This window comes from Protopterus annectens, chromosome 7.part0, assembly GCF_019279795.1.
Source record: "Protopterus annectens isolate FY-2018-M chromosome 7.part0, PAN1.0, whole genome shotgun sequence".
Classification (NCBI taxonomy): domain Eukaryota; kingdom Metazoa; phylum Chordata; order Ceratodontiformes; family Protopteridae; genus Protopterus; species Protopterus annectens.
The window spans coordinates 1,962,505,260-1,962,530,136 of NC_056739.1; the positions used below are offsets into that span (position 1 = coordinate 1,962,505,260).

A 24,877-nucleotide genomic window follows, 5' to 3' on the forward strand; every position below is an offset into this window, starting at 1 on the left:
GTCTTCACATTGACTTGCTTATTAGTAGCCAGTTTGTGCACAGATTAGAGTAGGGAGATACATTAGAAATGAAGGGGAATGTATAGAGATGCAAATAAACAGGTGGGGCTCAAGTGATACAAACTATGGCAGACAGCACTGAGAGGGCTGCTTGAGGGTCAATTTAATCACAGAGAATAGGGATATTCTGAATTAAGTGTATACTGTCTATTGGACAGTTAGGATTACTGCACTGGTGGGGGGGCACAAGGCTACAACAGTCAGTTTTATTAGCAAGTTGAGAACTACCAAGTAACACTGGTAATGTTAAAGCTTCACTATCATAACACATACAAGTAGAATGCTTGGGTGGACTGACCCTTTAGTTTTGCAGTACTGATTCCTTCTTAGACTGTATGGGTGGGGTGGTAGCCGCAGACTGCAGAGTTGCTTGAGTGTACTCTTGCACTTCACACTCAAAATGTACATCCTTGTTTAGTTTTTTAATAAAATGTAATAACATTTTTTAAAAATCTATCACAAAAAAAGTGATGGAGAGAGTTTTCAAAAGCCTATTTTTTCTTCTCTTGGCAACAGGCATTACCACAACCCCCATGATGGGAAGGGGATGCCTCTTGACCCCTGAACTTAACTCTTGAGGTCACTTTATCTCTGTACAAGATTAAACAGGGACAGTAGCAATCTCTTTCCATTAAGTAAATAAATAAATAAATAATTTAAATTAATTTAATACCATTAAATTAGAAAATAATCTGTTCCATAGTTATGTCGTTAAGTCCTTTGAGGGTTGCATTCAATTAAAAACTCTTTTTCCTAGACTGGTGAGGTGCTGGTTTCCCTTAGAAAAAGACAAACATCATCATGCATTTTATCAAGTCTCTCCAACAGGGTCATAAAGGAGACAACTTGTCTGTCCTTCAGATACATGTTAATGGATCCCATCATTTCTGACTCCGCTTTTATTATGACTTCTAATACAGGGAAAAAAAACTTCCATGAAGCTTACATCAGCTCTAATGAAAGCTGCACAGACTTGTTTTTCATTCTAGACAATGCAATACATGAATAATGTTTCAATAAAAACTAACACCATTAAGCTGAATAGAACCCAACTACATGGCTCCAAAATGTGATAAAACATTAAAGGAAGGACTGCTACTTTAGTGGACAAACAGTCCATAGTATTTTAATGCTAAATTTAGTTTTATTCATTCAAACATAACATACCACATTTACCAGGATTTATGCCAACATATAAATCAGTGCATAAAATCAACTGTCTAAACAGTTAAGTCATGCCTACCAAACTCCACTTGTTTCAGGCAAACAAAAAGAAGTTATGTACTCACCATAACGTTCCATCTGAGTAGGTAACTTCATTTGTCAGCAACCTGTGGGTATCGGATCTGAGCCGGCAGCTTTCCTAGCAAAAGATCCGAGTTCCAAGCTCCTCCCCCTACCCATAATGCCCTGCTACCTCCCTCTAGTCCTCAGATCGAGTTTGCCATAGTATCACAGAATACTACAATAACAAAAAGAACCACCACCTGAACATCCTAACCTGATGTCATCTGGGAAGTGAAACACAATAATCCTTCAAGGATGAACTACAGGTCAGGGGGACGGAGGGAGGGTTGGTTGCTGACAAACGAAGTTACCTACTCAGATGGAACGTTATGGTGAGTACATAACTTCTTTAACTGAAGTAGTTAACTTCATTTGATCAGCAACCTGTGGGACAGAGTCCCCAGCTACCAACAACTTGGGAGGTCCTCATGAAAGGATATTCCGGAGCAGTGCAGAGCCAAAAGATGTCCTTCCTCTGGATATCGGATCCAATTTATAATGTGTAATGAAAGTATGAGAGGAAGCCCAAGTAGCTGCTGAACAAATGCCATCCAAAGGGACCCTCAACCAGAAGGCCGCAGAAGTAGCCACAGAACGGGTAGAATGTGCCCGAACGGGCTCAGGTCGACCAGAGCTGCTGTATGCGAGAAGAATGCATTGGGAAATCCACCTAGCTAAGGTTACCTTTGTCACTGGTTTACCCAAACAGGACTTAGCAAATGAGACAAAGAGTTGTTCCGATTTTCGAAAAACAGCCGTTCTGTATAAGTAAAATTGCAACTGTCTCTGTACAATCCAGACAATGAAGTCTATACTCTCCTTTGTTGTGATAATTAGGAAAGAAGACAGGCAGATTGATGGATTGGTTGATGTTGGCTTCAGAAGCCACTTTAGGCAGAAAGGAGGGATTAGTCCTGAGGGAAACTCTTGTCTTTATGAAAAATGATGTATGGAGGCTTACTACAAAGAGCCTGAAGCTCCGATATCCTTCTAGCTTCCTTCTGAGGTAACAGCAATCAGGAAGGCAGTTTTCCAAGATACATACTTTAAGTCGACCGAAGCTGCAGGCAAAAGGGGGACCAGTCAGAGCCTGGAGAACTAGGGTTAAATCCCATGGAGGAACTGCATCCTTAACAGGGGGTCTTAAAAGAAAGGTACCTTTCAGGAAGGTCTTGCAGATCTTAGAGGAAGCTAGGGGGCCAAAATTGTTTCCAATGTGGAAGTGGGAAATAGCTGCCAATTGAACTTTAACAGTTGAAGAACTAGCCCCCTGATGAAAAATGTGGGATAGAAAGTCGAAGATTGCTGGAATAGGAGCCGTAAAAGGATCCAAATTCCTATGCTCCGCCCAGATAGAAAAACACTTCCATTTACTCTTGTAGACTTTCCTGGTAGAAGGCTTATGAGCGGCCACCAGAATAGCCTTAACTGAGGATGAGATACCGGGAGTCCTAGCCATTAACGGAACTGGATCAACCAAGCCGAGAGCTTGAGGTTGTCCAGGTCAGGGGTTTTCAATCCCAAGGAATGAGAAATCAGATCTGGAATGGGATCTAAGATCCGGGGAGGATGCACTAGATGAGACCGTAGGCATGGGAACCTGGTTTGACGAGGCCAGAATGGGGCTATGAGGATAACTCTGCTCCCCAACCGACGAGCTTTCTGCAAGAATTTTGTCATCAATGGAAGAGGAGGATAAGCATAAAGAAGACCGGATGGCCAAGCATGAACCAGAGCATCTCTAGGGGTTTCCCCTGGTGGGGGAATTAGAGCGAAAAACTCGTTGCACTTTGCATTCGAAGGTGACGTGAACAGATCGCAGCAAGGTTGACCCCATCTGAGGAAGATCTGTTTCGCTACTAAGGGGTTCAGAGACCACTCGTAAGGTGAGAGGATAGTTCGACTCAGCTTGTCCGCTAGAATGTTTGACTGACCCAGTATGTGCGTTGCTATGAGAAAGCAGTTGGTGGATATCGCCCATTCCCACACTCTCATGGCCTCTCGGCAAAGTGGGTAAGATATGGTTCCCCCCTGCTTGTTGATGTACCAGACCATTGACATGTTGCCTGTTTGAATTGCAATAGTCCCTAGAGGAGGAAGGGCATGGAGAGCCTGCAACGCTAGAAGCATCGCCCTCATCTCCAGAACACTGATATGCAAAAAGGTCTCTGTGTGAGTCCACGTGCCTTGGACGGTTCTGCCCATGCAATGCCCCCCCCCCACCCGAGGCGAGACGCGTCCGTAGTCACTGTGACTTGGGGTGGGGACATGGGGAAGGGTCGCCCTTCCCGGAGGTGCCTGTAATGGAGCCACCAAAGTAGAGATTCCCTGCAAACCCTGTTGAGGGGAATAGGGGAAGACAAAGGATGTCGTAGGATGGACTAATGGACCTGTAAGGTCCATTGAAGAATTCTCATATTCAAACGTGCGAGCGGTGACAGGTTGATGGCCGCTGCCATGGACCCCAGAGCCCTCAGGACTAATTCTGCTGGAGGGGCAGAGGACTGTAGAAGAGCCAAAATGTGGAGGTTTAGGTTGCGGAGTCTGTCTGTCGTCAGAAAGACTTGGACTGAATTGTGTCTATCCCGGCCCCTATGAAATCCAAGATCTGAGTAGGCTGAAGGCAGGATTTCTTGTGGTTGATCGTGATCTCTAGATGGTGGGGGAGATGTAGGAAATAGTCCCTGGCTGAACATAGTAGACGCCTGGTGGGGGCGGCTAAGAGCCAGTCGTCCAGGTAAGAAAAAATCTGTATTCCCTGAAGCCTCAGGTGGGCCGCTACAACTGTCATGACCTTGGTGAACACCCTGGGGGCTGTGGTGAGACCGAAGGGTAGGACCCTGAACTGATAATGGCTGGCTCCCAGCCGAAAGCAGAGAAACCTCCTGGATCGCCTGTCCATTAGAACGTGGTAGTACGCATCCTTGAGGTCTATGGAGCACATCCAGTCATTCTCCTGTAAAAGTAGGAGAATGGATTGAATGGTGACCATCCGGAACTTTTCTTTGGCGACTGACAGGTTCAGTGTGTACAGGTCGAGAATTGGCCGCAAGTCCCCCATCTTTTTTGGCACCAAAAAGAACCTGGAGTAAAAGCCTGATCCGGATTGATGAGGGAGGGGGGATGTGCTGGATGGCTCTTTCTTAGTAGCTCCTTTATTTCGAAGGCTGCTACCTCCCTCTGATTGTGTGGGACATCGGGGAGGTGCCCCGACTAGGGAGGATAACTTAGGAATGGACTTGAGTAACCTCTGGATATGATCTGGAGCACCCAGCGATCTGTCATAATGGACTCCCAATGTGCTAGATGCTCCGAGAAGTGCCCCCCCGACTGTCTCCAGAGAGGAGCAGTCGGGCAACCCCTCATGGTTGCTGCGCGGGTCGATTGGAAAAGGGTTCCCTCGACCCAAAATTCTTCGGCCCCCCCTCTGCCTCTGGGCCGGCGTCCACCCTGCCCTCCTCTGCCTCTGAAGGATGAGGGGTCCGGAGCGAAATGGGATTGTTGGGATTTCCGGAACCACATCTTCTTCTGTCCTCTTTGGTTCCTGGAGAAGGACCTCTGAGGAGCCGAAAAGCGGATCCCGACGGCAGACGTCTTCCCGTCCTTCTCGCTCTGGAGTAGCATATCGCAGACGGTTTTGCTGAAAAGCATAGAACCGTCAAAAGGGGCGTTCGCGAAGGACGCCTTGAAGGGTTCCGCAAAGTCGCAGAGACGGAGCCAGGCCTGTTGTCGTAAGACAATGCCTGCTCCGCTGGCTCTAGCCGCTCCCTCCGTGGCATGGGAGAGAAGCCACATAGAGGTGTTTGTGATAGACTTAAGAGTGGCCATTCGAGCAGAGAAGGTCCGTTTGTCCTTGGCCAACATGGACTCTGGGGGTGACCCAGCGTACTCTTTGATTAGGTCCCGCTGGAGCCGAATTACATGTGCCATATAGTTTAGGACCTGACAGAGAAGGTCGCTGAAGCGAACATCCACTTTCTGAGGTGGTCCATCATCCGAGACTCCTTGTCTGGAGGATGTACCGAGGAACTCTCCTGTGCCAATTCCTTCTTGGTGGCAGCCTTGCTCCAAACTGTCCTGTCTGTGGGGGGGGCTGAGAATCCTGCCCGGTCTCTTGGGTATTGGCTCCACAGTATCCAGCTCCTTCCATGCCCTGGTAGTTATGAGGTCCACCAGGGGATCAGTGGGAGGGGACACCCAAGAGGTAGATGGGCCTGCATCGAAAGCCTCTAGAAACACAGACTCATCCGAGGAAGGCTTTTGGGTTGACCACCCCCCTCTAATATGAAGCATTTCCATAATGTCTCCAAAGGAGACGTCCTCGGGGGGTGACCTGGGGTAACCTTCCCCTTCCTCCAAATCTGTGTCTTCTGTGAGGGACTCGGGTGAGTCCAAGTGCCTCCTCTTACACTTTCGTTTGTGAGGAACCTCCTCGGGGGGGGGGGGGGCTGCCCGAGGAGGGCTCACCAACAATGTCCTGTTCCTCTACAGGAACTATCTGGGACGTAGGCGCAGACTGTCCCTGGGGCCGGATGATGGAAGACAGGCCCGTCTGAGAGGGAACAGCGGGTGGATCCGGAGCAAGAACCTGGGGCCTCGAATCCCTCGAAAGGACCCTCTCCACGACGTCGAATGCTGAGGGTGAGCTGCTCTCCCTAAGATCAGAAAGCAGCCCCCTCGGATCCAGCATGTGGATCGGCGCAGGAGATGACCCGATCGGATCCGAAAGTACAGTGCGCTCCAACCTCAAAGGAGCCGAAGGCAGACTGACCCCTCTGGATCTGACACTCAGCTCATGGCCCCGAGAGCTCGGATCCGAAAAAGGACCAGACAAACTAGAAGGTGCAGTTGGCGCCGAAGTAGGAAACACTGTCGGCGCCGACATCACCCCGGCTCTGAAGCTACCTGGATCCAACAGCTCCGAACCCAGATAGTGGGTCGGAGAAGGAGCAATGGGGGCGAAAAATGGGGTCGAGCCCCCCCCCCCTGGGCCTGAAGAAATCGACGCATCATCCGGTCCATGTCCGCGTCGGATATACTTCTGGTTGACCTGGATGAGGCTGCCGAGGCTGGCCAGGAAGGCCACCTAGACGATCTCGAAGGTGACCGGGTCTCCTCCTCCTGCTCCGGGGAGAAATGCGGAGAACGAAGCCGGGAGGGGGAAGACCCGGAGACCTTAAGGGGGGAGGCGAGCTGCTTAGATGGCAGGGCCGAGGGGACTGAATTGGCCTGCCTCTTGTGGCTATGATGCCTGTCCCTATCACGCTCCTCGTCTTTCTTTTCCTTTTTTCTGGTGTCCCTTTCCTCCTGAGCCAAAGAGGGAGTTTGAATCCTGGCCAGGGGAGCGGGAACGGTCGGTGGAGCAGCCGCGGCTGGCGCCACAGAGGGGGAGGAGGACGAAGCCAAATCAGGGGGGCAAAAGGCCCGCAAGGATTAGCTTGGTCCTCCTATCCCTCAAAGCCCTGTGGTTGAAGGCTGCACAGATAGTGCAGCCCGACGAAAGGTGGTCCACGCCCAGGCAAATAACGCACTGAGTGTGGCCATCCAATGGGGACAGCTTATGGCCACACTTGGAGCATTTCGAAAAAATTGCTTTTGGGCCTTCAGACATTTTTGAAAAGAACAGGCCCACACACACACACCTTCACACACAGACAGAAGGGGGGAGGGGAAAATAATATCTAAACTAAAGCTAACGTGAAAAACTACCAAAATAGTTTAAGGGAGGAAAAGGTACCACACACACCAAGTTTAAAGAGATTTTTAAGGAAAAAAAAAAGTTTGAATAGCTTTTTTTTTTTTTAACTCACAAACCCAACGCTAGGAGCTCGTTCTTAGGTGCTTCAAGAAGCCGAGGCAAACGAGATCTGAGGACTAGAGGGAGGTAAGCAGGGTATTATGGGTAGGGGGAGGAGCTTGGAGCTCGGATCTTTTGCTAGGAAAGTTGCTGGCTCGGATCCAAATTGGATCCGATACCCACAGGTTGCTGATCAAATGAAGTTAACTACTTCAGATCATATGTTACCTGCAAATGAAGACCTGCTTCTGCAAAGCCAGAATGCAGAAGTGGGAAGGAATTGGACAATTACATCTTGGCTTAAGTTGCATGAAACTTAGCCAGCTGTGGTGGCACTGACGGATAAACCTCATATTATGACCCAGGTGGCCAGAGACCAAACAACAGTTCAGGTGCCTACTGGAACTAGTAGGACAACTTGAGCATGCCCTTCTTGGCGGGAAGGGATGCAGAGTGGTGAACACATGCATGAACAATTCCTCAAATGAGGAACATTGTTAAGATGCATTTTCCACTGATCAAGCCACCACCTGAACGTAGTAGTATTCGCAGGGGAAAGACACTGTTAGCCCCTACTGTGATGCATATAGGTCATTCCCTTTAGGCCATCAAATGCCCTTACTGCCATGATGCCAACAAGAACACATTTAACCATCATGGATTGTTTTATGATGGCGCTTACACTATACTGTACTGGGGTAACTCCCTAGTATGAGGAAATGAATGGGCAGTGTCCCATTGAGGAAGGCTTGATGGTGGGCAAGCACAGGGACAAAAAATAACTAGGAAAAGCAAGTTACATGAAACTTTGAGAAAACAATCACTGTAACTATATACTTGGAAATGATGATCTGCTCTTGCAGAGCCAGACTCAAGATGTGCATAGGCAATGGGGGGATGATATCTTGGTTAAGAGTTACAAGGAACTTTAAATTACCAATCAATGTACTATAACTCACTATATTAACATGGGATACTGTCTGAATTGTATTCCCAATAGAAGCATCGCAAAAATACAGTGCATCTGTAAATTCTGTTCAGTGGTTATCAAGTAATCCAAATTATCTTATCTTCATGTAAAAATCCGGTCTTACTCTGGAGTGATGCCTGATGAAGAAAAAGCTTTGTTTTAATGTTATCCCACAGAATTCTGGACAGACTGTTGTGGGCTGTTATATAATCAACTCTGCTTAGGAAGGGAAAACAGCAACAGGAATAACACACTACTTAATGCTCCAATAGATCTTACAGATAGAATAATTTAGACAAAGCCGCCAGAAAACAATTTTTTTTTCAGTTATTTACTTCTGCAACAAAGGAAGGTTGTCACAAGTCCTGACATCTCAAAGTCAAAGATGTCAAGGACTTTCACTGCCTCCACAACAGATAAAGCACTGATTACAGCTGTACCTGACCAGGACTTGATTTGGGTCAGGTACTAGAGAAGCCAGCAAGGGAGGTTTGGGACTGAGGGTGCCAAGTGTAACTCACCCAGCCCATGACAAGGAATCTGGCCAGACTAGGTACTTCACAAGCCAGCAGGGGAGGGAGTCAAAGGCTAACTTTTTATTCAAACTACTGGGGGGGGGGGGTAGAGAAGTTAGCAACCACCAAAGAGGGAAGTGGGTGATTGTCTGGGATGCAGTAGTCACAACCTCCCAAACACTGTTCACACACTAAATCAGGGGTGAGGGTGGGCGGTATCACTTGTCTTCGTCTATGAGCTTATACTGACAGTTGTAGTGCACCTTTAAACTGGAGGGGGAAGGGAGTTAGCTAAGCACTGAGGATGTTACTGCTCCAACAGATAACACATCTTTCCTACCATTCCACTTTAATGTAGAGGACTCTATACCCAAGTTTTCTTTATTAGAATTATTCCTGATTCTGGCGTGAAAGCCACACACTTTAGCCTGGTAACAGAGGTTTTCTAGGATGCAGCTGATGGTCAGTGTTTTGTGGGTCCTAGAATTATTTTAAAAACAGTGAAAAACGTCAAGCCCTTTTCATTTAATTTAAATTGTATTTACTCTGAATTCCATTCAGGAATGCTACCTTTTTTCAGCAAGGTCCAGTACAGCAGCTGAAGTAAAATGAAGCAAAGTTACAAAAATGAATGATAATCACTAGCTGAAGAAACCTTACAAAAACTAGAACTGTTATGCACTGAAAGTAATCTGGCAGGAGACTGAAATGATTGATACATTTTACTTTTCTGGATATGCCTCCCCAGTTCTGTTGATCCTTGGTCATGGGGCAACCTCACAAAGCACACGTAGGCTCTCACCTATACCCATCAATGCCCATTATTCCACTTATTTGTTTTCACATTTGACTCCTGTTATGGGGTGGGGTCTGGTACAGCAGTCACCAACATACTGCAAAAAGCGAAAGTTTTTTAGTTCATGACCTACTCTCTGCTACCCTCATTCAGGGCCTGATGTACAATGCTGAGCATAAAACATTAGCTACAAGCATGCAACCAAAGTCGATCAATAGAGATCTGCACTATCACACCCTTAAGTTGCAAGGCAAATAAGGCTGTACTCCATTCATCACAGAGTGCCAAAGGATGTAAAAAGTCCATGACCCCTCCCCTTCAATGAAAAGAACTGGCTGCTCAAATCTTCCCTCCTATCATCCAGCCAGTCTACTATCTGGACTGCTTTTGAAGTAGTTCACAATGTTTTCTTTGTGCCAAAAAAAAAAAAAGCAAAGCCTTATGGATTTACAATAGGTAAAGTAAAAAAAATGATGGAAAATTAAAAATGCAAAAAAAAAAACATTAAGCTAGTGAGAAAAAACATTATGCACTTTCAACCTTTATAAAAGGTCCACTAATAAACTTTAAGCAGACAACAGAATCTTACCCACTTCATTTGCTCATTTCTCTTCAAACTGAAGATTTCCTACAGAGTTGGGGACAAACTAACAGTATGCATTTGCAAATAAAACAATGTCTAAAAGAAATAAATGCTATTTTTTTACATATGCAGATATGCATATCAAGACAGCATTATCAGTAAACAGGTTTCCATAGTTAAGTGCTAACTCAAAGCAAAGAAATGGCAAGTCTAACAGGACAGAAGGCAATGAAATGTCACATGCTGGGTACTTGATGTCTGAATCACTTGCATATTAGAGAAAAAAAATGCAAGACACAACCCTGCTAAAACATGTATGGGTGATCTACGTGGTAGAGCACCGTAATGTGCATCCCAGCATAACATAAATGTGATTCTTCACAACTTAGAAATATAAATGCAGCAAGATTAGAAATATCCTTTGTGGAGGCAAAACTATACTTGTTGTGTCTTTCGGCTTTTCCCGGTTAGGGGTCACCACAGCTGAACTCTGGTCCGCTAATGATTGGCAGTAGATTTTTACGTGCCGAGTTGGCGACCCTGACGCACAACCTTCAACGAAGGTACGCCCATTCACGCATGTCTCCACACAGAAGATGCTCTAACTGAGAATCGAACAGGACAACGTCTTACTGTGAGGCGACAACGCTACCGCAGCACCACCACCGCATTATGAGGCAACATGCCTACTTATTTCAGACGGATTTCAGATTTGCACAACTTGGGGTAGCGACCACTTTTAGTTAGGTCTGCCCAAAATTCATCTGCAGAGATCAAGCATGTGCAGCTTCATCTAAACTTAACAGCAGACGCATGCACCATAAATCGCCCTACACTGAGTAACTTAAATAATCAATTATATGGGACGTCTGTACATGTTATACTCTGAGATGGGTCAATAACAACTGCCTCTCTCTTCAATGCACACTTCAGATGAGCTGTCCATACAAACACATTCTGTGGCATTGTCAACAATGCTTGTTCAATTACTGATAGTTAGGCATCATTCTCAGCACAAGTATTCAAACTACTTTCTCAAGCAATCGCAATAAAGATGTCAACATCTCTTCTCATCGCCACCCTGATGTGAATATACTTTTGTCATGGGTTCCAATAATGACATAGTCAAGGATACACCACTGCTTAGATACAGGGCATTTCTAAGTGCTGCTGTGACTGAAGATGACAGCTGTGATGACTAAACTATTCTCCATGTGAATGAATATGACATCTGTGATAACTAAGCTATACTACAAGTGAATGGAGATAACATGAGTGATAGCAAAACTGCAGTCATTGTAAACCAAGATGTCTGTGATGACTAACCTAAACTCCAACTGACTGAAAATGTTACCTGTGATCCACACTTCTGTTCAGTAGTAAAATTTCACATCGTTAGCCACCAGCGTTTAGTCTTTAAATATACCCTCCTTTCTGACTATACCATTCTAAGACCTGAAATGGGGGACTGTAGTAGAGTTTACAACTGGTCAAAAACCCATCACTGCATTACAGCTGTAATGAGAGAGAACCTCAATTTACATTATATCCAGTTTTTATTCTACTAATAACTTTTAGGCCACTCATTTTTGCACTTAAGCCTTCATCCCACTGGTAGCTAAGAAACAGAAAAAAATACATCTATCTCCCAAATCAACTAGTTATCCAGAGTTCTCTGAACACCCAATAAATTCTGGCTTGACACACTTTAACAGTGACGAAGTTAGAAGAACATATCTTAACTTTCTCAAATTTGTTCCACATGAGGCCACTGTGTGTATAAAGCATACTAAGTGGATGGGGAACACAACAACAACAAACAAACAGAGGTTAAATTAAAAGCAGCAGAGGAAGTAAAGACAGCAGCATTCATCAACATCCATACTAAACAGCAATGACACTCATTTTCATAAAATTATATAGCAATTACCTGATTCAGATAAGCAAGATTTGTGTGCCAGAAACTGTAGTTAACATCAATAAAGCCTCAGTTAATACTTTAGTGAAAACTCTAATTTGCTCTGAAAATTTATTTATTTTTTTAAATATGTAGTAGTAATGTAGTAACAACAACAATAATAATAGAAAAATAAAAAAGACTGCATAAAAACATCTTGGTCCTTTACCACAAACGCTAAATCACTTTACAAAGAAAAGCCCATAGTTGCTTACCCATCCAGTTGTTCCTCCCCATTTATGTAACGCAAGCTTTTTAAAAATGAGAGGGATACCAGGGCATGAGAATGGCGGATTTTCACATAACCAGTCACTGTCTCGATCAGCCCCATGAATGTCTCCAGTTCAGCAGCGATATTATCTATGAACGATGAAAAACAAAAATATAGATACAAAAGATTTGTAAGACACCTCAATGTCCCAATCTTCAAATTTTATCAAAGGAGCACTAAGACTACATGATAATGAAATTATGTTGAAGAAAATCAGTTTAAAGTGTACCTTCAATCAGTAAAAATGTGGAGTAAATGTACACTGTTTCCACACATTCAGAAGCACTTCAAGGTTGGGAAAACCTGTAAGACCATAGTTCAACTTTACTCCTTTTCACTTTTTTTAAACTGCATTCTAGCTCACCAGTGTCTTGTACTCTCATTATATTTATAATTCACTTACACAAGAAAACAAGAATAGGTATAATAAAACGTTCCCAGAGACTGTTTTTTCTTAGGTACATTCTTGCCTGTCCACCTGCTGACTAGCAGTCTTCCCCAATAAATATTATGTCCATTCTTACCCTATAAGCAACACAATGCCCAAAGACTTTGGTGATAGCCAAATGAATGGAGCTGTAAGACAGGCAGTAATGGTGGTTTGTTTGAACATGGCTCTCCACAGTGCATTAATTTTCTCCTGCAACATTTGAGTATTGAATGGCTCAAATCAAACCCTGATAACGAGGCATCCAGACACCTTGAGGGACCATGGGAGTGACCCAATATCACAATCGATCAACCCTGAAGCCTCTTCCACCCCCACTGCTAGCAGCTTGTCCTTCTTCCACCCCCCCATCACTATTATACTCCCGCCAAGATTAAAAAGCCTGCACTGAAGCAATAATCTATACAGACAGCGGCACTTTCCTATATATGGCCTTAGCTCCTCCCCTTGCTGGCTGAGTAGAGCACCTGAATCATAAAGCAGCAAGTTACACTGCATAAATAGATTCAGATAAAAATAAAATTGTGTTTTACATGTTGGATTAATGGAAAGGAAAACAATTTGTGAAGAGAAAAACTTGACATTTGCGTGATACTGTTCTTTAAATGGTGGTGTACAACAGCGGTCACAAGATGAATAGGCATTGCTTGACAGATGAGAACTGTAGTACAAATCAAACATGCTACTTTAATCAAAAGACTGAAAATATCAGGGACAAAGCAAGTGAAAAACCACTGGAAGAAAATAAGTCCAATCATCTAGTTAATTCTGCCCTCAAACACCTAGGTAAGCGCAAAAGGGTAGCATGGGCAGCAGTCACTCTCCTTCCCCCAGACTCCTAACTAGTTTCAGGTTAGGCTGTCACTTCAGCAGTCCCTGCAACAGACAGTGGGAACTTCAGTCTGCTCTTTAAAAACATGTTTGAGTGGGTACTAAATAAAATTCTTGCATTAACTGACTAAGCCAGTGAAAACAAAGTACATCAAGGCTATATGATATAGCCAATTTATCCACAGCTGTTTCTTCTCTTCGATACTTCACGTCACTTATCCCACTCACCATATTAAAAACAGTTATGAACTCAGTCGTAAATATTGCTCTCATAGAACTGGTCACTGCTTAACTACCATTTGCAAAAAAAAAAAAAATCCCTTAAACAGACCTGCTCAATGCCACAGATGGACAGCTTTCACAGGGTAAAAATTAGCATTCCACACATGGAAGAGTCAGCTGCATATATGTGCACATATAGGGAAACTTGAGTGACAGAAGGCCAGCTCTCTACTCTGATGGTAAAAACTAAAAAAAAAAGATCTAGTCAAGGATCTTGTGGAGATCATCTTCTTTCGGCTTTTCCAGGTTAGGGGTTGCCAAAGCGGATCACCTGTCCACTCATGATTGGCAGTATAGTTGTATGGTGTCGAGTTGCCAGTCCAGCACCCAACCTTCCACAGAAGGCACACACACACACACATAGGGCCAATTTAGAGTGTTTAATCCACCTACAGCATGTCTTTGGTTTGTGGGAGGAAACCAGAGCACCAGGAGGAAACCCATGCGACCACAGGTAGAATATGCAGACTCCGCACAGAAGGCACCCCAGCCAAGGATCGAACCAGAGAGCCTTTTGCTGTGAGGCAGCAACGCTAAACGCTGCACCATCACAGCCGCCCCTAGCCAAGACTCTTGTGGAGATAAATGCTTTTAATACAAACTCAAAAGTACACAAGTAAAAACCAAGTTGATTTAGCGCTTTTGTCCTACTAACATCGAGGATTTCTTCAGAATCATATTAGTTAGCAAATAAGTAACCATTAAAATATCAAAGACCCCCCCCCACACACACACACAAACCTTGGCAATCTAACAAATTTAAAGCAACCGATATACAACATACCCTTTTGGTTGATCGTATTATAAAATACCTTGAACATATAAAAATAAATTTACAACACTTTGAACAGCAATAAAAGAACAATACATACGTAAAAAATCAATGAAATATCTAATTCAATACCTAAAAATCATCTAACAAAAATCAGTTAAATAACAGCAGCTCGTCTTTTTAGATCAGAGATGTGTTGAGCTCTTTTTTTATATATAATCTTACCAAGAGAAATTCACTTTGAATGAATTTGCATCTAATAAAAATATTAGATGTATGAAACCAGACAAAGGTGGAGGCTTGCGGCTTACGGACACCATTGATTATCAAGGGAGAATAATGTTCATCCTAGCTTACACCAACTTATTACACTGTTTCTGTGAATGAAACTATAACTGCAAATAATATGATTAATTTACAACTTGATGAGTTAGTGTTGGATGGCATTATTTATACTGATTTGATTCAATATTTAAGTGTTGAAAAAATGATTATTCCTAAAATATTCTGTATCTCTAAGATTCATTTAAAGAAATCCCAATCCCTCAGAGCCACACACTCCAGGGATCTAAACCTTGTCATCACAATAAACAAAACATGCTGGAGGGATGGATTCCTGACCCAGAGACTCCCCAGACTCTGGAAGAGATTGCCCATACATGTCAAGCAGAGTGCCTCTTTGGCTCTCTTCAAAAGGAACCTTGACGATTGGATGGGAGAAAGGAAATTCACCCCCGTCAGTCGTCCTGCTAGACAGGGGTCCAGGGAAGTAAATTGTGTGGGAAGAAATAGCCAGGGAATTGTTATGGCTAGGCTTGTATAGGCCCTAGGGCTGATAGCCTAGTACCAACCTATGAACCTATTTCGACCTGGATAATCCCCCAAGACCTATTGTATCTGCTGGTAGTTCCATCACTAAACCTCTTGCGAAATTCATTGATTTCAAGTTAAAGAATGTACTGACACAAGTTCAACATATCCTGAAAGATTCGTGGGACTTTACTGACAAACTAAGACATGTTCAGTTTGACAAGCACTTTTTGTTAGTGACCATGGATATTAGGAACTTGTTTTCTGTCACTGCCATACCTCATGAGGGTGGGCTGAGACGGTTTAATGAAATAATTTTTTCTTTGATGGTGAATAGTTTAAGCAGAGAAAAGCAGTGACTATGTGGGCCACTTGTGTCCCCATGCAAACATTGTTCTTTACTGGTGGGAAAAGGAAGTAATTTTTAAAATAACCCACTTTCAGAATTGTTTGGTCTATTTCAGATAATGGATGATATTTTTATCATATGGAAAATGACAGACTCCAGCTTCTGGAATTTGTCTATAGTTTGGAAATATCTATCCCTTTTCTAAAATTCACTTCCAATTCCAACATTCACCAGATACATTTTCTTGATGTGATAATTATGAAGGGTCTTCACGGTACTGTTTGAAACAGCCATCCACTGGAAGCCCACATTTAGTAATTCTTTCCTGCATTACACCAGCTGCCATCCTACGTACCAAAAGGGGTGGTTATGAGTCAGTGTATTGGAGTCTCTAGATTGTCTTCTGAGGATGAGCAATATCTAGCTGAATTAGACAAGACGAAGCATATGTTTCTAGAAAGGGGGTACCTCAGGAACTCATTGATGTTAATATCAGGAAAGTTCTTGATCTTAGAAAAGAGAGGTATGGTCCAACTAACTATACAGGTTGTTCTTAAGCATATTTCACAGTCTACCAGGAGTGACTGTGCTCAGGTTTAAAACCTTTACTGGACCAGCTCTTCTTTGCACATAGTATTTCAGTACTGAACAGATTCTGAAAACATTAAAGACATACATAAAAACTGTATTATATTAAGTTGGCTTGATCGTACATTACCTTGCTTTGTTTATAAGAATAGGAAAAAAATATCAAAAACATCTTACAGAAACCTGTGACAGGCAGGTTTGAATATTTTAACATCACATCTCGATGTGGTACATGCAACCAATGTTCTTACGTTGACAACGAATATGGTGGGGGGAGTTTGGATATTGTAAAAAAAAATAAATAAATAAATAAAAAGATTGGATGGATGAACTCTGGTCGTTATAAATGTAAATCTGATAAAATTGTTCATCACGCCAGGTGCTGATCTTGTTTGGACTTTTATTTTGGAAAAAAACGAAAAGGAATTAAACAAGAGAATCTATCAGCATAATTTTAGTATCCGGAATAAGGATGACAAAAGTGCACTAGCTAGAAATTCTTTGATATGCAATAGTTTTAGTAAATTTAACTTTTTGGGTAGGGAAAAAAATCAATCCCACCGTCTACAGTGGTGATTGGAAAAACAAGTTATTGCATTGTGAGATGATCTGGCAAGTACACCACCTGGTTTAAACAACTTAATTTCTATTTCTAGTGAGCTAAAAAGTCAGGCTGCTATTATTTAATTGATTTTTATTACACGATTTTTAGGTAATGAATTAGATATTTCATTTGATTTTTTTATATACATACTGTTTTATTGCTGTTCAAAGTGTTATAAATTTATCATTTTTATATGTTCAAGGTATTTTATAATATGATCAACCAAAAGGGTATGTTGTGTGTTGGCCACTTTAAAAAGTTTAGAGTACCATGGTTTGTGGGGAGGGGGGGGGGGGTTGTTCTTTGATATTTTAATGGTTACTTAGCTGCTTAGAAGTATGATTCTGTACAAGTCCCAGATGTTAGCAGAATGAAAGGACTAAATCAACCTGGTTTTTACTTGTATACTTTTGAATTTGTATTAAAAGAAGTCATCTCCACAACAACTATAGCTAGATCGTGTTTTTAGTTATTTGGATTTTTACGATCTTTTGGACATCATTTGGTGCCTGTTTCGCTCATTTCTCTGGTTTTTGTACTCTGATGGTAATGGTAAGCTGGAGACACATACGCTTTTGCAGTACCCATTGAAAGCTACAAGTGAAGGGGTATCAACTTGAATGTCACTGTGCATCAGATGCTGGTGAGGGGAAGGAAAACAGGGTAGGACATAAAAAAATACTACTTCTGCATATGGTGGCAATACAGAAGGATTTGTCTCAACTTTCTCCCCAAGAGAGAAGAGTTTAGGTAACAGCAATGGAATCTACCTCCTTCCCAAACCTGACTTACTTAACTTAGTACGGAGAGGGCACATCCTTGCTCTTCACTATCAAGTTGCAATGGTCGTAGAGTCATAGATATTCCAAGGCAACAGACTCTTATGACTATTCATGTCTTGCCAGTAAACTCCCAGAGATCACATTTCCTTTCTGCAAGACCACCATATCAATCAATCCCAAAGTAAATTTGTCAATACCCATCCAGTCAACTAGGTTATGACAGTGAGTCATACTGATTAAGATGCAGCGAAAATTTATTTCAGACATTTGGGTGGCAAGGGATTATAAACCTGGCCTTCCACAGTGTTTTATTTGTTTGCTGGTAAAGATTTAGGACCCTGGTTCTAGTACAAGTGGAGATAACGGAGTTAATTTTCAGGACTCAAATGGTGCTGTAAAAGATAGAGATTTTCACTCAAAAGTCCATAAGACCCTAAATAAAGGAAGCTTTCAGTAACTCTTGGTAGCCCAGGGACTTTAAGCATGTGATCTCTCTGGTTAGGAACCACTGGGGTCTTTATAAATTATCTGGTAGGTTAAGTAAGATACATCTTAAAGGGGGTGATGCCTTTAATAACTGGCTTGATCAATGCCAATTATAGGGCAATCATTACTTCTTTAGACCTTGATCATACTCCTTTGACAATTAGCTGAGCTAAATAAAAGGATTTCCTGACAACCATTACCACATTATAGTCTGAACAGATGAAGCTATCATCTCAAGTACCTAGTTCCCTCACTACATTTTTGTTTTGTAGTGGTTTGCTGTCTATACAGCACTGTATCAAAAGTGATGATACTACAGTTTTCAGAGTTTACTTTGAGACCGTTTTTAGTGCATCAACAATTTATTGAGTAGCATTCATTCTGGAGGGTAAGAGTGGAATAGGGTGACAGAACAACCCCAATTTGAAGTTATCTGCAAATTTTGTTAGGTAGAGGTGGTCACTCTCGGCTTGCTGATCTACAAAGTAAATATCAAAAAGGAGAGTTCTTAGTACTACACCCTAAGGGACACCACTGCACTGAGTGGGTTATTTTAGTCAGTTTGCTATCCACCTTACCACATATGGGCAGATTTTTGAAAGATTTAGCTTATGGATAATGCTTGCATGTGGAATGGTACTGAAGGCCTTGGCCAGGTCAAGATATGCAGGGTACTGTGCATGATCACCAACTACAACCTCCATAACTCTTTCAAAGAAATATTTCAGATTCAACAGACAGGTTCTACTCTTCCCAAAGCCAAACTACTGGGGTTCCAGTTAAACTGTGATATGAATATGGGACTGATGTGGTTAGTTATTACACATTCCATGGCTTTGTCGATGAGACTCATAAGCTGTATAGGTCTACAATTACTATGTAATTTGTAAAGCCACCCTTTTGGAGAGGCATCACTTTTTTTTTTGATGCCCAGCAATTCTGTATTCTATAATACACTCATACAAAATCAGTAAGTTTTGACATGTCACAAACAGAGCTGTTCTCAGCACTTTCTACTGTTTTGACATTTCTGTTAAAATGAAAATTTTAGGCAACTGCAAAACTGGCATGTAATATTCACCTCAATCTTATTCCATTCTCTTCCCGTGGAGACAGACTCAGTGAAAGCTGGTTTAAGCAGACCGAATAAAGTCAATGGCACTTTTACCTCTTAGTCAGTTGTTGTATCTTTTGGCTTTTCCCGGTTAGGGGTCGTCACAGCGGAATTCCGGTCCACTAATGATTGGCAGTAGATTTTTACGTGCCGAGTTGCCAGCTCTGACACAGAACCTTCAACGAAGGTACGCCCATTCACACATGTCTCCACACAGAAGACGCTTTAGCTGAGAATCGAACAGGACGTCTTACTGTGAGGCGACAACGCTACCGCAGCACCACCACCGCAGTTTTATCTCTTAGTCAGTACATTGGAATATTCCATTGTTTCAGCTGTGCTTTGGTGTATGCCCATGACTAGTGCAAAACAGGAATGACTACTGCATTGTAAATTCTCATTTTAGGTACCTTTATAATAATGCTCATTCTCTCTATAAAAGGTAACATGCCATGGTACTGACTTTTGTTGATTTTTTTTTTTAAATTTATCTGCAATTACTGTCAATCACGTCCTAAATATGAAGGCTGTGTTAAATACTCCAACATTCTCTTCTAATCAAAGAAAAAAAAAATCAGATGAATGAAGTGTGTGCCACAGGGGTGGGAAGTGGCCTGCTCTCCCTTTTACTCCAGTGCAAATGTCAAATGTCTGTGCCATATAAGCAGTACTGTAAAAAGTGCAAACTAAAATATGTACGGAAGGAGGGGGGGGTTATTTTGCCTTAAGGTAATATACTCGGTGGCATTCATCCAGGTCTAGGTATTTTAGTAAAATATTTATTATCTGAATCACAGATAACACCCATTCTAGATATTATTTAATTTACTGCTGTACATCTGATCATTTTTTCTGACTCTACTGGCATAGTTAACAAGACAAGTATGGCATGGGCACGTTAACATGAAGATGCAGACTATAAAAGGCACACTAGGACTGCTTAGATCAGCTCCAAAACCAGTGACTAACCTACTGATTACACTTAACCATTATGTGCAGTCAATGCATTCTTGTACTTCCATTATAATTTTCAATACTAATACCTTCTCAAAAAGGATGCTCCAATTACCTACCAACTCTTTCTGTGAAACATTACTTTAAATCCCATGAAACAAACAAGTCTTTTATTTTCCAAAACTGTCATCATCTCACTTTTATTTTTTAAAAGACAAGGGCTATGAAGTTCTGATAAGACATTTGCACTAGATTAGTATACAAGTCACAGTAACAACACAAGACATGGCGCCCAAGGGAATACTCATGGTGTTGATTTACCAACACAATGAAACACTGGGTGGGAAGAATCAATGTAATGTAAAACGGTGGGTGTCACAATGTGAATTCCTGCAACTGCATTGTTGCCAGTATTCCAAAAGCCTCAGGTTGTCTGTCTTAACTGATCACAACATGATGCAATTGTCAAATAACAGAAGTGATTACTTGTCATAAAAGTGGATTTACCTTTACACTCTGACAATCCGTTAGCTGGGAATGAGCAGATTTTTAAATTCACACACATTTCATAATCACTGTGTGGTTAAAAAATTTTAGCTGGAAATAAAAGCCTCACTACCCCAAATCAGTAAATGAATAAATAAAATTGGGAACCTCATAACAGTGCAATTATTAATCCCATGTATTCTCATTTGGGAAACAAAACTGCTTGGCAATGGCTGGCCCAGGATATAAAATAACATTAGTGTATTGTGAGAACAATACCACGGTATGAAGACTTCTGACTTGCAATGGAATTTTGAGGTGATACTCTTCTCTCCACCCACACACCTAACACCAGGAAAGGTACAAGCTCATTGCTCTTAACTCAACTTCAATCTCCCCTTAAGAGATGAACTTAATATAGAGGAGGGAAAGGTAACATAATAAAACCACTGACAATCTCTGCATGTTTGGCGTGCTTAGAAAGATATTTAATACAGTCAGCATGCTTTACATACAACTAATGATATTAAACTATAGTTATCACATTTGCAGCTAGTAAAATATTTAAACAAATCTAGAAGCAGATTCAGAATGAAATTATAAAATGGCAAGTAAATCAGTGTGAAAACTGAAAAGTTAACTCTTCATGATCACCTTACCTACACCTGCTAAAGGAAGCATACATGCTGCTTGGAACACTACTAGGGAATTTGAGGGACTACTTATGAGAAAAAACATGAGAGAGCACACGCACACACACACACACACACACACACACACACACACACACACACACACACACACACACACACACACACCACCCTTTTTGGAAATGGCTTAAAACATCACAAACCTAACTTTTTAAATTTCACTGGTTGACAAGAAACTACCAAACAGTACAGAAAGCTGATCATCATTAAGTCACTTATAGAGCACTAGCAAAGTATTATAAAAGTTTCTTAACTAGGGAGAATTTGCCCAACTACTTTATTACTTCAAAACAAGAATGTGCGACACGAATTTCAACTTGGTTCATCTCTTGTAAGATGAGAGTGATATGAATAATTTAAACCCGGATCAGAGTGAGTCATTGCAATTCTTTGTGAGACTACTCGCACTCAGCCCCCACCCACACAACAGCCTACTTGGTCCTTCAGGCACAAGAAGGTAAGAATGTGAGGTAAGCACCTGTCTTTGAAATCATGACCAACAGCTACTATACTCTGTTTATGAGAGAGACACTTGAAAGAATAGTTACTTATCTCACAATAGGAAAGGAAAGTACAGTAACAAAAGGTCTTACCAAGTGGGTTATCTTCAAGATTACACACTCTCAGCAGAATCAGGCTTGGCAAGACTTGGGTTAACAAGAGCAAAGATAAAAGTGGTGATTTCTTTTTCAACTCATACATCCTAACAATGACCATCCCTACTGCCACCTGAGATTATTCCAATATAAATGAGCACTTACTCCACACCTCCTCCTTCCAGTTAATGTGGTACATACATGGTGAGCTGGTCCCTTGCACCTCTCAAAAAAGCACACAAAACAAGTTCACGGCAGAAATCCACTGTACACTCAAGCAGGCTGAACAGCTCAATTTTCTCCTTCTTTTGGAGGCTGAGGGAATTCCTTCCACCAGCTTCAGAAGTGCAGTCTCAAAGACTTAAGCTTATGGTGGAGCAAGCCAAAGATAAACTGAAGATGCCATGGTTGACCAGGTACAGGCCTCAAACTTCTAATCAAAACAGATTTACAAGGAATTATCTACCTCTGAAGGTTTTACAAGTAATACCCTGACACACCCTGCAGTCCCCAACAATGTGTTCTAAGTTAAACAAGTAACAGGTATGGGAATCTGCCCACCACATTATCCACCTTTCTCAGCCCTTGACATAGACTAATGCATAGCTAGACATCTGACTAAACAAATGAAAGAAAGCTGAATAGAACTCAAATACAACATTAAGACATAAGGAATCCCCCAAAGGGTTACTGATTTGCTCTGAGCTCTGGAACAGGCTAAAACCATGGTGGACTAGAGATGCACAGTAAAAATGATGCATACACTATGACTGCAGCAAAAAAGATTGAAAACGCCATGAGTGGCCATCAGTGTTACACACAGAAAATACAGTTTAGTAAGAACTTACCATAACAGTAGATGTTTTAATTAATCACTGTTGCAGTATTCCAAACAAATGGGTTTTCATTGCTGACATCCAGCCAGGGTACCAAAGCCTAGAAATTGCCATATGTATGACCTCGCTCGCAAGCATAAGGGCACATGAACAGACATAGGAGTGTTAAAAAAAAAATTCCTAAGACTATCTCCAAGCCAGCAGCCAGAAGACATGAGGAAAAGTAGTCAGCTTGGAGGGACATAGCAGAAGAGAGAGGACATAGCAGAAGAGAGAGGGCCCCCTCAGTCCTAGGATCTGTCAGACAGGACAGCAGAGAAAAGGAAGAAAATGAACTGGCCAAAAGGGGGAAGGAGGGCAGGAAAGGGATACTGCAAAAATAATCTGTAGGACTTCTATTGTTATGCTAAGTTCTTACAGAACTGTTCTATATCCTGAATGAAATCACTGTTGCACAGTATACCAGTCGGATGATTCACAGAGCTTAAGGGAACGGAAGGGAGGATGGCTGAGAATGGTGCGAACTGTCCAAGAGGTCAGAAAGGACTGACCTGGCAAAGGCTGCCTTAGAACTGGAAAAGGCATAAGTTCTGCAATGTTTAGTAAAAGTGCGCACAGAATACCAGGCAGCAACTTCCAGGATGGTTCTGGAATTTATCCCTTTGTAAAAAGCCCCAGAAGAGGCTCTAACAGAGTGAGCCCTTCAACAAGAGAGCAAGGATTTGCCATGGTGTGAGTAACAAAAGGAAGGGACTTGGAAATACAGCTTGCAGTAGTTTGTATGGATACTGGCTGGCCTAGTTTGGAGTCCATGAAAGAGACAAATAGTTAGTTGGTCTGACTTACAAATAGGTTTAGTCTTGTCTAGACAGAATCTTAGTTGCCTGTGGACATCGAAAGAATAAAAAAAGCCCTCCACCCCTTGTTTTGTGGCTTGAGAAAGAAAATGGGTGGACTGATGGCCTTGTTGAGTGACATCTCATTTACTACTTTTGGCATGAAAGAGGGGTTGACCTCAGGGCATACACTGTCCTTATGGAAAATAAGAAAAAGGAGCAACAGCCATGAGTGCCTGCAGTACTGACACCCACATAGGAGTGAGAGCCAGCAACAAAATGCCTTTCCAGGTGCAGAATCTAAGAACAGAAGACATGGTTGGCTCAAAAGGAGGCAGAGAGAGCTTTTCCAGCATGAAGTTAAGATCCCACGGGGGAGCAGATGTTTTCTCAGAAGAGTTTAAGTGCAGAACCCCTTTTATTTATTTATTTATTTACATTTGTTAACTGAGTAGTGTCCGACTGGGTTGAAAAAAAAAAAAAAAAAAAAAAAACATTTTCAGCGGAGACCTGGGGAGAAAATCTCCACAACAAAAAGAACATTATTAAGGTACAAGCAGTAAACTTAGTTTTAGTAGTACACTGCTAACAATATGTAAATGAGCTTGACAAAAATATTATAGCAAAATATAACAAACACATATAAACATGCATGTAAATGTTTGATCTCAAGCCTGTACATGAAGGGTGGATTGAGGGGCGCACAGGACAAAATGGCTGAAAAATGGGTTTTAATAACAGAATAAGCTGGCTGCTTATCATGAGCTCACACAAATAAGATAATACAAGAGAAGCCTCTGATTTTACTGGGTCCTAATTGTTTGCTTGACATCATCGTGAAAATCTCTTCCATTTCGCTCTGTACAATTTTTCTTGTGGTGGGTCTCCTTGTCTCCTAGAGATCCTGGAACAAGAAGTTATGTACTCACCATAACGTTGGATGTATGTAGTCCATCTCGCCTCACATTCTTACCCGTGGGTTCGGAGCCGAACCTCGGCTCCGACTCGGCCATACTCTATCTCGAAGTCTTCAATTGGCTCGTGGCTAAGAGGCATCCCATGCTGCAACATGCCTATCCTCAGATCTTGTTTGCTGCAAGCTCACATACACACAAACCAACACGCTGAAAGGAAGAACCAACTCAACACATCCAAAA

At 42.2% G+C, this 24,877-nt stretch overlaps 1 protein-coding gene across 1 annotated transcript in view; it reads right to left on the reverse strand.

The window, feature by feature from the left end:
• IGF1R (insulin like growth factor 1 receptor) overlaps positions 1–24,877 on the reverse strand; it is a 1,987,642-nt gene that overhangs the window by 797,405 nt on the left and 1,165,360 nt on the right. The window contains exon 5 of the mRNA XM_044078384.1: positions 12,181–12,325. Coding sequence (XP_043934319.1) covers positions 12,181–12,325 — 145 coding nt within the window. The remainder of the gene's footprint in view (positions 1–12,180; positions 12,326–24,877) is intronic.